This window comes from Pelophylax lessonae (assembly GCF_965119305.1).
Source record: "Pelophylax lessonae genome assembly, chromosome: 2".
NCBI classification, from domain to species: Eukaryota; Metazoa; Chordata; class Amphibia; order Anura; family Ranidae; genus Pelophylax; species Pelophylax lessonae.
Window position 1 is genome coordinate 262,716,412 of NC_138769.1, and position 14,136 is coordinate 262,730,547.

General features: G+C 44.5%; 1 protein-coding gene across 1 annotated transcript in view; it reads right to left on the reverse strand.

Moving 5' to 3' along the window:
• MFSD4A (major facilitator superfamily domain containing 4A) overlaps window positions 1–14,136 on the reverse strand; it is a 251,529-nt gene that overhangs the window by 54,637 nt on the left and 182,756 nt on the right. Inside the window, exons 6-7 of the mRNA XM_082245559.1 lie at window positions 13,526–13,699; window positions 4,889–5,036 (exon numbers count right to left, since the gene is read on the reverse strand). Coding sequence (XP_082101685.1) covers window positions 4,889–5,036; window positions 13,526–13,699 — 322 coding nt within the window. The remainder of the gene's footprint in view (window positions 1–4,888; window positions 5,037–13,525; window positions 13,700–14,136) is intronic.

The window sequence follows — 14,136 nt, forward strand, 5'->3', positions numbered from 1 at the left end:
GATCACACAACATCGCTTGGCCTATCTGTGCTGCAGGGAATTTGACGCACCCAGTAGTTGAATTGTACAATATGGATTCACATGTATAATGGAACGTGATGGGAGTCAGTGTCCTAACTGCATGATTTGCAATGCCAAGTTGAGCAATTCTAGTCTAGCACCGGCAAAACTAAGAGAACACTTCCTTAAGCTGCATGGAGATGGAAAATACAAGAACACAACGCTCACTGAATTCAAGGTGAGGAGAGCCAGATTAGATGAAAAGGCTAGTTTGCCTGTTCTCGGCTTTGTACCCATCAACAAACTGATCCTTATAGCATCGTACAAAGTTGCTTACCTGATCGCAAAGCAGGGCAAACCACACACCATTGGTGAAACACTCATAAAACCAGCTGTGTTGAAGATGGTGAATATCATGCTGGGAAAAGCGGCTGAAGTTAAGTTATCCCAAATTCATTATTATGTTTTTGTTTTTGGGTGAAAATCATGTTTTAATGGTTTTGTTCATTTTGTGCACCTACTGTATGTATAAATATATACCTAAATATATACCTATGTTTTGAATCTGAAAAAAATCATATTTTATTTTTCCAATTAAGAAGGGTTCGGTGAATGCGCATATGAAACTGGTGGGGTTCAGTACCTCCAACAAGGTTAAGAACCACTGGACTAGAGGATCTCAGGTATAGGGAAAGACTACAAGCATTGAACTTATTCTCTCTGGAAAAGAGATGCATGAGAGGGAATATGATAGCGATGTACAAATACCTCAATGGTGACCTTGGCACAGGCGAAAAACGTTTCAGTTAAAGGGAGTTTAAAAAGACACATGGCCATTCACTGATACTGGAAGCAGTTTAACCTTGAACTATGTAGAAGGTTCTTTACTGTCAGAGCGGTAAGGATGTGGAATTCTCTTCCACAAGTAGTGGTATCAGCAGGGAGCATAGATAGTTTAAAAAAATTATTGGATGGGCACCTTAACGATCACAACATACAGGGATATACATTTTACTATTAACATAAACACAAGCAATCTCACACACCACAGGTTGAACTGGATAGACTAGTGTCTTTTTTTCAGCATTACCAACTATTTATGTAAAATGCTGCCATTTTTCAGTCAAGGCAACCTTTAGAACTGTGCACAGTCCTGGGACACACCAGTCTGAGGGCTCGATCACACAAGGAGGTGTGTCCCAGCACGTGCTTTTTTTTTTTTTTTGCATGTACACGCATGTCACATTTTTTTTAATGAGCGTAAACGTACACTCATTTGCTAGATGCGTGGGGGTGTCATTAGGAAATAATGGCACCCACCTGCAACTGCAAAAGGAAGCACATTTTTGTGCGGTACACGAGAACGTCACCTCACTGCACCTGATGTGAAGAAGCCCTGTCTGTGTGGCAGAGTTCCCTCCAAATTCCCCCTTCTAGCACAAATCTCCCACTAAATCCCCCCTCCTAGCACAAGCAAAAGTCTTCTCCTAGCTCAAACTCCCCTGCTCCCAAATCCCCACTCCTTGCACAAACCTCATTTCAACCCCCCAATCCCCTCTCCTAGTACAACTTCCTCAAATCCCCCCTCCTAGCAAAAACCACCAAATCCCTCCTCCTAGCACCAATCCTCACTAAATCTCCCTAGCACAGCCCCCCCAAATTACTTCTAGCACAAACTCCCACCCCAAATCCTCCATCCTAGCACAAACCCCTCTGCTCCCAAATCCCCACTTCTTGCACAAACTCTGGTCTAACACCCCCCAATCCCCTCTCCCAGCACAATCCCCCCAAATCCCCCCTCTTAGCACAATCCCCCCTCCTAGCACAAATGTGGGCCGTGCTCTCTCCTCACTCTCTCCCCTACTTCTTTCCCTTCGCCCCCCACCCACAATGTTTGCTGCCTGTACAGGAACAGTGTGAGGAGGAGACAGGGGACATAGTCAAATCCTCCACATTCCTGGACACCTGGAGATCTATATGTACAGCCTTCCCTTTCCATTGGTCCACCAGCTCGATAAAATATCTTGGGGTAAATATTACGGCGGATCCTGGGAACATTTATTCAGCAAATTTTTTGCCCCTTTTGGGGATTATTCGTTCGAATATCCAAAGTTGGCAAACACTCGCACGGACTTGGTTTGGCCGATGCAGTGCACTCAAAATAAACATATTGCCACGTATTTTATACGTTATGCAAGCTCTTCCAATATCAGTCCCTGGGTTGTTTTTCTCTCAAATACAAGCACTGTTTCGATCTTTTGTGTGGGCCACCAAATCCCCTCGGATTGGGATGCGGATCCTCACTCTCCCTAAAGATAGGGGGGGGATTGGTCTACCAGATATTCTCCAATACTATAGGGCCTTACACCTTATGCGAGTATTGGATTGGCATAGCAATTCCACTACAAAACAATGGGTATCTCTAGAGAATGGGATGGCTGGCCGGCCTGTTCCTCTGGCCCCCTGGACACCAATCATGGCGAATGATATACTTTATTCGCACCCGACAATTGGGCCTACAATACGTGAATCCCGTAGAGTACAAAGTCACCCAAAGATAGTGCCATTGATATCTCCTATGACACCAATCTTAGGCAACCCTGAATTTTTACCAGGCTGCATGAACAACAGGGTGACTGCTTTGGCTCAGGTGGGGAGGGTGCATCTCATGGATGTTTGGACAGAGAAAGACCCGCCATCCCATTTGGAGATTAAGGCATGGCCAGGGTTGAATTTAGATCCTTTAAGTATTCTACAAATCCGACATTTTCTTCTACATCTTCAAAGGCAGGGCTATTCCCCACGAGCATTGTCCCCATTTGAGACATTATGCAAGGGGGGATCATCTATCCCACATGCACTATCTTTTTTTTATGCGATGTTGGGAGAAACAGTGAAGGAACAACCTCTGCTGTATATACGTCAATGGGGAATATGATCTCAAAGTCTCCTTCACCCCCATACAAATCAAAAAAATCTTATCAATGGTACATAGGTCTTCCCTGGCCAGCAGATATCAGGAAACTAGTTACAAAATTCTCACTTGCTGGTACAGAGTCCCTGCACTCCTGCATAAAATGGATGGGTCGATTCCAGATTGTTGTTGGAGATGTGGTGCTGAAGGAGGCACAATGATGCATATTTTTTGGACATGTCCCTCTCTGAGGGATTTTTGGAGGGAGGTCGCTCTGGTGATTAAGGAAATTACCTCGGTGGAGGTGGGCGAGGATCCAGCACTGTGCCTACTTCATCTTACGAGGGGATCAATTAGGAAATATAGGAAGTCTTTGATAGCCCACTTACTCAATGCTGCGAAAGCCTGCATTCCAACAATGTGGAGACAGATATGTCCCCCTAATGTTGACTGCAAGAGTAAATGAAATACATCGCATGGAACTCCTAACCGCAGCATTAAACAATTCTGAGGAGCAAACCTGAATACGCTGGTCACCATGGTTACAATTCACAAGCTCCGATAAGTATATACAGCTAAATCTGTAATTCTAGGGATATCTCCCTTATGTGTATAAGGAGTGAGCCTCTAGATCCCCCTGACTCTGCCGGAGTCGATGGGGGTTTTCCTTATCTTTTTCCCCCTTTTCTTTCTCCCTTCTCTCTCTCTTCCTTTTCCTTTTTTCTTCCCTCTTTCGATCAGTCTGTAGGTGGAGCCCCCCAGGGGGACAAATGGGATACGTACGGAGAGGTAGAAGGAATGATACATAAAATCTGTTATATATTCTTTTTTTTATTTTTTATTCCTCTATAAAGTTAAATGAAACTTGTGATTGTTCTGACAACAACAGCTCTATTTGGTTCAGAAGTTGTTTTTTTTGGAAAAAACAGGAAAAATTTTCTCCTTTGAGTTTTTTTTTTTTTTCACTTCACAAATATAATGGATCTAAAGTTATACACCAAATGATTTCACAATATTAGCCACATATCACTAAAAATATTTACACTTTTTTTTATTTTTTTTTTATTATCAAAGTATATTGGGGAATTTTTTGTTTAATTTTATTTTTCATGATTGGAATTGGATTATATTGAATTGTATTGAACGTGGTATTTTCCGGTTTTAAGAAACATCTGAAAAATGAAATGTACTGTATCCTTAAAGAAAAAATTTAATAAAAATGCTTTAAATTAAAAAAAAAAAAATCCCTCACATTAGGATGGGAGTGCTACTTTGTGTTAACTCCCGTGAACTGGGACTCGCAAGAAGAGAGAGCACAGCCGGCTCGGCTCTCTCCTCCTCGTCTTTGCAGCTATGTGAACAGCTATGTGAACTATTGTCAGCAAAGCAGAAAGCTGTAGTACCGCCGGACATGCCATTAATAACCGATGATGTCATTGGTTGGTAGGATACGGGCGGGTGGACAGCTCAGCTTTCGGCTTTGCCCACAATAGTTCACATAGCTCACATAGCTGTAGGGAAAAGGAGGAGGAAAGAACCGTATATGCTGTGCCCTCTCTCTCCGCGCAGAGTCACAGTGCACGGAAGTTACCGCAAAATAGCGCTCAGATCTGGATGTGGCCGCTGCATTCCTGAGGAATCTTTGCGGCACCCCCGTTGAAAAACCCTGGTCTAATATTACATAAGTAAAACATCTAAAATCTAAAAGGGTGTCTTGTCTTTCCTAAAGCTGTTGGCAACCCAAGCTTCTGTATAACAGGTATTCATTTAAAAACTTCTGAAAAAAGTAGATTCATAGTGCATACTATGATATTTTATACACATCCATCACAATTTAATGACATAACTTGTCCTGTTTTGTTTATGGTACCTCAGGATGAACCTAAAATAAATTCAATATTTTTAGTGTAAGTTCATAAGAATATTATTTTTTATCGGTATGCAAGCATATTTTTTAATGACAACTGTTCTCACCCTTGTAGTTTAAGATATCCTCTGTGTAGGCCAACATGCTGGGGAAAGCACTGCTGATAAAAAGACCAAGAAAAGCGGTTCCAATGAAGAGGCAAGCCGTGCTGTTCTGTGACAAAATCAGGAACAGAAATGCCCCTAAAGCACCAATCTACACAGAAAACAGAGACAAATTATACCAGGCACCAATAAAAAAATATTATTAATTGGGATTTATATAGCACCAACAGTTTGTGCGGCGCTTTACAACATAAGAGGGGACAGTGCAATTACAAAACAGTTCAATACAGGAGGAATAGAAGGGCCCTGCTCATGGGGGAGGATAATACTTTTATATAAATAAGTATTACAGTATTATAATTAAACATATTTAAAATACCACATATGTTCATATTTATTAAAACATTAATAGGTAGAAAACTGAATAATGTGAAAATTTGCCTCTTTACTGTTTACCATGGACTTGGATTAAGTCAGTTACTTGAAATGTGCAAAAAATGGATTTTTGTAAAATCTTACCGTAAAATCCTTTTCTCTTAGCTCATCGACAGACGTAGTCCTCGGTGATACACCACCTTCGGGTTATGTTACCTCTGCAGGAGCAGGACTAGACAGGAAATTAAAAAGCTCTGGCCACACCCTAGGGGCAGTCCCAGAGGGTATATCCTCTCTCTCTCTGCCTCAGCAAATGTTATGTGAAAAAGCAGTGCTTAGAGAATTTAACCCAACCCAACTCCAAAACAGAGGGGCGGGGACTACGTCTGTTGATGAGCTAAGAGAAAAGGATTTTACGGTAAGATTTTACAAAAATCCATTTTTCTCTAGCGCTCATCGACAGACGTAGTCCTCGGTGATACACCACCTTCGGGACGTCCCAGAGCAGTATCACAACTGAGGGGTGGGAAAATGGAAATCAAATCCCAATCTAGAAGGCCCAACCGGTGCCAACTAGAAGTTTACAATGCTCATCCTTAATGATGAGACTCAACAAAAGAGAAAAAAATTTTTCTTTTTTTTTTTTTCAAACAGAAAAAAACCCTCGAGGTAGACCACCGGTCTCCTCAAATTGCGGCCTGCAAAACCTTGCGGCCAAATGAGGCATCCGCCGATGCCGTCACATCAATTTTATAGAATTTTGTAAAGGTATGTACCGACGACCAAGTGGCCGCCTTACATACCTGGACCACTGACGCCTGATGGCGAAAGGCCCAGGAAGTACTGAGCGCTCGAGTGGAGTGCGCCCTAACAGGGAACGGAGGACTCTGATCCTTAATAGAATAAGCCTGTACCACCGTTTGTCTAATCCATTTGGCAATGGTCGCGGCAGATGCAGGCAAACCCTTTCTGGGGCCATCCGTGATCACAAAAAGTGAATCCGTCTTACGGAATGATTCCGTAGCTTTCAGGTATACCCTGATTGCCCGAACCACATCTAAGGAATGCAACGCATGTTCCCGATGATGCTTGGGCTGAGGACACAAGGAAGGTAGTACAATATCTTCATTCAGATGAAAATCTGAAACCACCTTAGGAAGAAAAGATGGCTTAGGATGAAGTACTACCTTATCCCTATGAATCACTAGGTATGGGGACTGGCATGATAATGCAGCCAGTTCTGACACCCTGCGAGCAGAAGTAATAGCCACCAAGAAGACCACCTTCTGGGATAAAGTAAGCAAGGGAATCTCCCTGATGTTTTCAAAGGGAGGTTTCTGTAGAACCGACAAAACCAAATTAAGATCCCAGGGCGGTAAGGGCGCGCGGACTGGAGGAGCCAGGTGCCGCACCCCCTGGATGAAATTCCGCACCAAGGATTTGGTAGCTAAAGGTTTCTGAAAGAAGATTGCTAATGCTGAAACTTGACCCTTGATGGTGCTCAAGGCTAGCTTCTGCTCAACCCCTTGTTGCAAAAAGGCCAATATTCGAGACACCGAATAGGTACGTGGAGGAAATCCTAAAGATTCGCACCACGCAATATAAGTCTTCCATGTGTGATAATAGACTTTGCTGGAAGTCGCTTTCCTTGCTTTAATAAGGGTAGGAATGACTGAAGTAGACAAACCTCTGTCCTTCAGTACTTGGGTCTCAATGGCCAGGCCATTAAAACCAGCGACTGTAAAGCACGAAGGTAAATTGGTCCTTGAGACCACAGACACTCCCTGAGACGAAGTTCCCACGGAACGTCTGCGACTAACATGTCCAAGTCGGCCAGGCCGGCTTGAGGAGGCCAGCCTAGAATTTCTAAGACCACTGGCGCTGATTGGATCTGAACCAGGCGTCCCTAGAGCTATCTGGCCCCGACCATCCGAGAAAGTCTGGTCGTTTTCTGTTTCCACACATTTATCAGATACCTGATAGTTATCAGGAAAGGTGATCTTTTCTGGTTGAACCTCAGGGACCGAAGTCACCCGACTAGAGGCTACTTGGCCTATCTGGTCAATCAGATCCGATTCCTGTGAGGTATCGGGACTAATCTTAGGAAAAGGTAAAGGAAAAGATCTATTCAGGGAACGGTAACTACCGCTTCCTGTGGTACTTAAATGTTGGAAGGGAAAAATCGCACCGGTAGTAGTGGTTGATGCTCGATCTAATGTCCTGAATACCGGTGAAAACGTCCCCCCACCCTGAAACCGGGTGGGGGCGCACCTTCAGGCTGTGTACTCCTTTGCTTCGGGTTTGGCTGGGTTGGTCCCCTTCTTGAACCCTCCTGGAGGAGTCTTGCCTTTCCCGCTAGTACCAGCCGGGCGCCCTTTATGGGAGGTAAAGAAAGGTCCTCGCTTGTTGCGAGGTCCCTTAGCTTTTGCAGCCTGTGGCAAAAAAGTGCTCTTGCCCCCAGTGGCATCCTTAATGATTTCATCTAGGTTGGCTCCAAATAGACGATTCCCCTGAAAGGGGAGATTGGTCAAGGTCTTTTTGGAACCTAGGTCAGCTGACCAGCATTTTAACCACAGCACACGTCTGAGGATCACTGCTAACTTAGATGCATGCCCTAATAGGGGAGTAGTGTCCAAGGCTGCGTCACAGATAAACCGTAGCCCTTGTATGATCTGTTCCATCAAATCAGATGTCTCCTGGGGAATATCTTTTCCCCTAAGATCTTGGCGTACCATTTTCGCCCATTCCGTAAGTGTCTGGGAAACTAGACCAATAACGATTACTGGTCTAAATGCTGACCCTATCAGAGAGAAGATGGTGCGGGACTCTGCTTCTATCTTTCGATCCACCGGGTCCTTAAAGGACGAAGTGTCCTCCACTGGGATAACCGTGGCTTTATTCAGCCTGGAAATAGGCGGATCCACGACTGGTGGTACCGTCCATTTCTTAATGATGGATTCCTCAAACGGATAGCGTCTAGCAATACGCTTGGAAATAGTAAAGGTACGTTTAGAATGCTCCCATTCTCCTTTAATCTGATTACCAAAACATTTTGGTACAGGAAAAGCCTTCATCGTCTTGATGGGCTTATTAGTCCCAAAAGGCCTCTCTGTTTCAGTTGCCTCTGCCGGTAAAGCCTCAAGTTTTAAGGTTTCTTGCACTGCCACAACTAGTGCGTCCACCAATGCTTCTTCCTGAATTATAGCAAGAGAAGAAGCGTCCTCCTCACTGTCTGAGGGGGCTTTACCTGGGATAACAGCCCTTGCAGAGGAACCTGCAACTGCCGTGACCATCTCTGAATCTGAGTCAGAGGTGTCAGATGGTATAGGGGTAGGCGGGGGTCGCTTCCTTGACCCCCGTCCCTGACAGGCCGCCTCCACCCGAGCCACCATAGACTCCAAAATTGCTGTAAATGACTCTATACTCTGTGCACCGGCGGGTCCCGAGGCCCCCTCGAGGGAAACAGGTGGGGGAATATGTGTGGCAGGGTCCATAATAACTCCAGTTACTTCCTGGATAATATAATTCAAAAGTAAAGAAAAAAACTTTTTTTTTTTTTTTTTTTTTTCTGACCCCCAGCGCCACAAAAAAGCCCCTTAGTGTTACCTGCTTAGGGATCCCTATCGATCGAGAGAGAGAGAGATAGACCCCCAGGCTCACCACTTGATGCTCAGAGTTAAACTGCAACAGCTTACAGCGCTGTCTTGACAAACAGGAAGTCTTTTGGCTGGCTGCCCAGGAAGAAAGGAGGCGGCTCCGCCCCTCTGCACGCCTTCCGGCGCCTCCCCCAAGCTCCACGAGGTGTAGAATCACCTCAAACATGGCCGCCCCCATGCTGGAGACACGAGGCTACGCCAAAATGGCGGCTCGTGCGATCCAGCAAAAAAAATGGCGGCGGCCTAAACTGAATAGCGGTGTGCTGCAGGGCACACAACACTCTCTCTGCATGGGGATATGCGTGGTTGGCGGTACCGGCCCTGGCGGACCGCGTGGCCGTTCGGGAGGCCTGCTAAATAGCTGGAGATCTGATTTGGAAGGCAGTCTACATGTCCGTGGCTTCTGACTGGTAGGTAGCTTATACTTAACCCATAAGATTCCCAGAATGCCACAGATTACATCTTTAAAACATGTATACAATAGATTGTTAGCTCCCAAGCCAAGCCTCCTGGCTTTTGCACACATAAATCACACTCAAAGTAGGAGGATTTGTGACAAGTTATAGGATAGAAAGGACTCTTTCTTACCATACAGAGAGGGGCCCGCGTTCACCACAAAACCCGTCAGGGAAAAAAGGGGGAACATACTACTCACCATACCGGAACCAGGCGGGCACCAACTCCTGACAGTACCCCTCTCCACCGGGGCGGGAGGGCTGTCGACCAATACGGACGCCGTGACTCATGGTCTTTGGCGTTTCAGCGAGACGTTTAACTCGCGGGGTCAGTCCCTTAATGGGACTTTGTCGCGGCCGACCCAGCGCGGAGCTATGGCCTGCACGCGCTCGTAGGCTGAACTGGGGTGACCACCGGATCTCAACATCCAGCCCGTCGCCCAGTTCAGCTTTCTTGCTTGAAGATCTCACAGGAACACTGGAGAAAAAAGCTGTCTAAAAATCTTTTTAAGAAAAAAATCTTGCCAGGACCGAAGATCCCAGCAAGGTATCTAGGTCCTTACTCCTAACTAGACAGAAAATAACTGATTTGCTGAGGCAGAGAGAGAGAGGATATACCCTCTGGGACTGCCCCTAGGGTGTGGCCAGAGCTTTTTAATTTCCTGTCTAGTCCTGCTCCTGCGGAGGTAACATAACCCGAAGGTGGTGTATCACCGAGGACTACGTCTGTCGATGAGCGCTAGAGAAAATCAGTTTTCTAAGTTCAATGTAATACAGGCTGTAGCACTACTCTACAAAGAAAATACTTTTCCTTTTTTCTTTTAGTTTAATATTCCTCAGTTTATTTATCCAATAATTAACCCTCCCTACCTCAAGATAACCATTATCTGCCCCCCCCCCCCCCCCCCAGGTACATTACCAATTAAGCTCTGCCACCTGTAAGCCCTGTATTAAGTTGGCCATCGATAGTTTTATTTTTATTTTGTTTTATTGCTTTTTGATCAGCTAACCAAACAGCTAATCAAAAAAACAAAAATAAAAAACAAATGGATTTCTCCATCCACACAATCTCTCCATCAACACAATCAAGGTGGTTGGAGGGATCCATTTCTCAGCATTACTGTATTCTGACAGTGGAACTCCTCCGCTGTCAAAATTTACCAAACAGCGCTGCAGCCAATTGGCTACATGTTCTGCTAGAGTGAAAGCTTTCCAACGTTCCTGTTCAAGAGAAGCCATCTATGCCCGGCTATAGTTTTAAAAAGGACTGTTTCAGTATATAAACTGTAAATGTATTTTATTATAATTTGCCCAGTCTATAATGACACTTAAATTTAGATTCTGGTACAGAGCAGAGAAAGTGGAATGGAAAAGGTGGTAAAGTGCGAGCAAAATGTTAATAAGAAGTGTAGCACCCTCTCAGGTAGGTGCTAGGCAAACTATAAAGGGGGCCTTGTCCGCTTATCAGATGGGCCCAATTGTTCAGCTAGGCTGTCATGTGCTTTCAGGTGTGACTGTTGAGCTTAGGGAGGAGGCTCTCATTGGACAGTGGAGGAAACCTGACCAATAGCACACCAGGGTTTGTATCTTTCCCAGAGGGCAGAATATGCTGCAATGCATCCTGGGATGGGGTATAAGTCTGAGGGGAGCACATAACAGAGCGTCTTGGGTGGGAAGCAGAGTCCCAGGAGAAGGGTGACGGCTGTCTCTCCTGTCAGCAGCAGGAAGGTGTCCTTGGCGGTCGGCCTAGAGGGCAGCAGGTTGAGCTGAGCTGCAGAAAGGGATCCAGTGTGCTGTGGACCAAGTGGAGTTGTTGGGGTGGACATTTCCAGGAAAGTAGTATCGTGAGTACTGTAAACTGCCCAGGGGTCTGCCTAGGATAGGAGACCACTCCGGAAGGTCAGAGATATCCAGAAGCCAGCTAGCCAGTAGAGGAGGCTTAGAAAGGGGGTGCCAGAGTCTAAGCCCTGAAGAGAAGTCTGTAAAGGGGATGCCAGTGTGGGCCGTTAAGAGTTGCAGTAGTGTTTACAAGTATCTACCTCAGCCAGGAGGGCTAAAGGGAGCAGTACAAAGGACTTTGTGTCACCGGGGAGTGTCAAAGTCAGTTAAGCGTTAACCGACAGCAAGTCAGCGTTAACAAGCGCCAACCGGCGTTGACCGGCATTTAGCCAGCGTCAAGTCAGCGCCAAGAGGCATTTTTCTCAGTTGTCCCATTACATTGTGAATAGTTGAGCCAGAGGAGTATCCCACTCATTCCCTTCTCCCACCAAAGTTCCTAAATAAATACAAAACCCAAAAGATGCTGGACTGTTTCCTGTCTCAGTGCTCACACTTGGAGAACATGCTTAAATGTGTTGTTGTTGCTAGCGGTAGACCTGCCGGACCCACATCCAGCAAAATGGCTGGGAATCCTGCTACAGAAGTAAGAATTGGTTCTAAAAAGGAGATAAAGGGCTTTTTGGATATATACCCGCTTAGTCTGTTTTCCCTTATGTGTCATGTCTGTGTGAAAATGTACTATTGTAAATCTTTTTTTATTGTAAATGGAAAATTTAATAAATATATATACAAATGAAATGAAAGTTTTTAATTTTGCCCACTAGCACATTTTGAAATTCACAAACAATATAAATATACTTGTAAAAAAAAAGTTTAAATGTTAATAGTTAAAAATAGATATAAAAATAAAAAGTCAGCAAAAAAACAATAAGGAGAGAAAAAAAGGGTTAAATATGGCTGATTAGATTCAACAAACACATTATCAAGTGGTTAAAAAGGAACACATTTTATTTTAAAATGTTTTTATTTTTTATTTTACTTGTAGAGTTGCTTTAACAGACATGATTTCCAGATCAAAGGTTACCCCTTACTGGAAGCCAACAACTCCAAAAGAAAAGATGTGTTAATGTATTACATATATGTTACATATGTTTAGCTTCATACAACAGTCACTTAGGATTCAGTCATGTTTCTGCTTTGATTTAACTTGTGACTCTTGGGTGAAAGTTATAGGACTAGTGCTATAGCTTGTACAGGGTACTACATTTCTACCATACCGTGTTTCCCCGAAAATACACCCTACCCCGAAAATAAGCCCTGGCTGGATTATCGGGGTGGGCTGCAATATAAGACCTACCCGAAAATAAGACCTAGGCAATCTACGTGAAAAAACTTTTTAAATGATTGCTATTGTTTCCCTTTTGCTCCTACGGTATATGTAAGAAAAACTTGTTTGCACCCACCCCTGCCCCGCCAGAGGTCCTCTTCTCTCCTCCCGGCTGATGTCTGCTGCTGCTTCCCCCTGTGCGCGCGCGTCAGCCAGGGATCTCGGCTATTCTGTTTGCTCCCCTCCTTCCACCAGATGTCTTTAGCACACTGGCTCTTCTTTTTCCTCCTCTCCTCCGGCGGACATCTGCGCCCCCCTCCCTCTTTAGTGCACGGAGCGGGCTGACGAGCGCGCTGACGTCATCACAGCTGAAAGTCTTCTTCTACCGGTATGGTAATCATCAAAGAAGAATAAAGCTGGTAAACCGGTACCGTTACCGTTATGTATGCACTGAACCACAGTACCAGAATTGGATTATCAAAAAAACGGAGAATGTAAAGGGAAAAAAACTGACTCCTGACTCCCGACATGATAAGGGGGGGTGGTGGTGGTGGTGGGGGGGGGGGGGGGTCTGAGGGGAAGACAGGACACAGAATTGTCCTAACACCTAAAAAACGGACTCCTGGCATGATAAGGGGGGGGGGGGGGGTGGTGGTGGTGGTACATACCGTAAATAAATAAGCCCTACCCTGAAAATAAGCCCTAGTGTGTTTTTTGTGACTAAAATTAATATAAGACCCGGTCTTATTTTCAGAGAAACACGGTATTATGTATGAGCAGCACCAGCCATGCAATATAAAGGACCATCACTAGAGATTTTCCAGAGATAGCCCATTTTACTCTTTACCAATGCAGTATCTAAAACTAGGAGCACTGCTGGCAGGCTTTACATTTTGTCTAGTTCTTTGCAGGCAGTGTGAATGAGATCACTTTTTGTCTGTACTAGAAGTTGTAAGTATTTACATTTTAATTATAAAGGCAAGTAGAAATATTTTCGAGGCCCAGTGTAGAAAGTAGGAATACATTTGGTTTTAATAGAACATCTTACCAGATTAATGAGTAGCATAGTACGAGGAGCCATTTTATAAGACGCTGGAATGGAGATAAGTCTTCCTAAAGTGATGGAAGCCCAGAGGAGGCTCGGTAGATATCCTGCTGTTTTGTGAGCTAATGACAGTGGTTCTTGCACAGCATAAGTATAGACAAATGCAGAGTATTCTCCCTATAAAATATACAGTCCTGTTTAGAAATGTGCATATACACTTATGTACAGTTTTTTTAATTGTATTTAATGCTGTCTTCAGACATGTCATTTATGAATATATAAGTATTGATTTTATAGAAAAAAAGGAGCCGCAGCACACCGGATAAGCCACTGGCATCCATGTTTATTGTATGAGACATCTATAATCATGGCAAAGGCAGTCCCCAACCAGCCCCCTAGCGTGTCTCACTCATTGGGGCTTGGTCATAGTCCCTACAACTAAGCTCTATTGGGTGAAACACATTAGTGGTGGTCCTAGGGCAGGGACTGCCATTGCCATGCTAATGGATGTCTCATACAATAAACATGGATGCTGCTGTTGTTGATGTTTAATTTGGTGTGTGGTGTAGCCCTTTCATTGTGTGGCCACACCACACACTGTGGTTTGTGGTGTG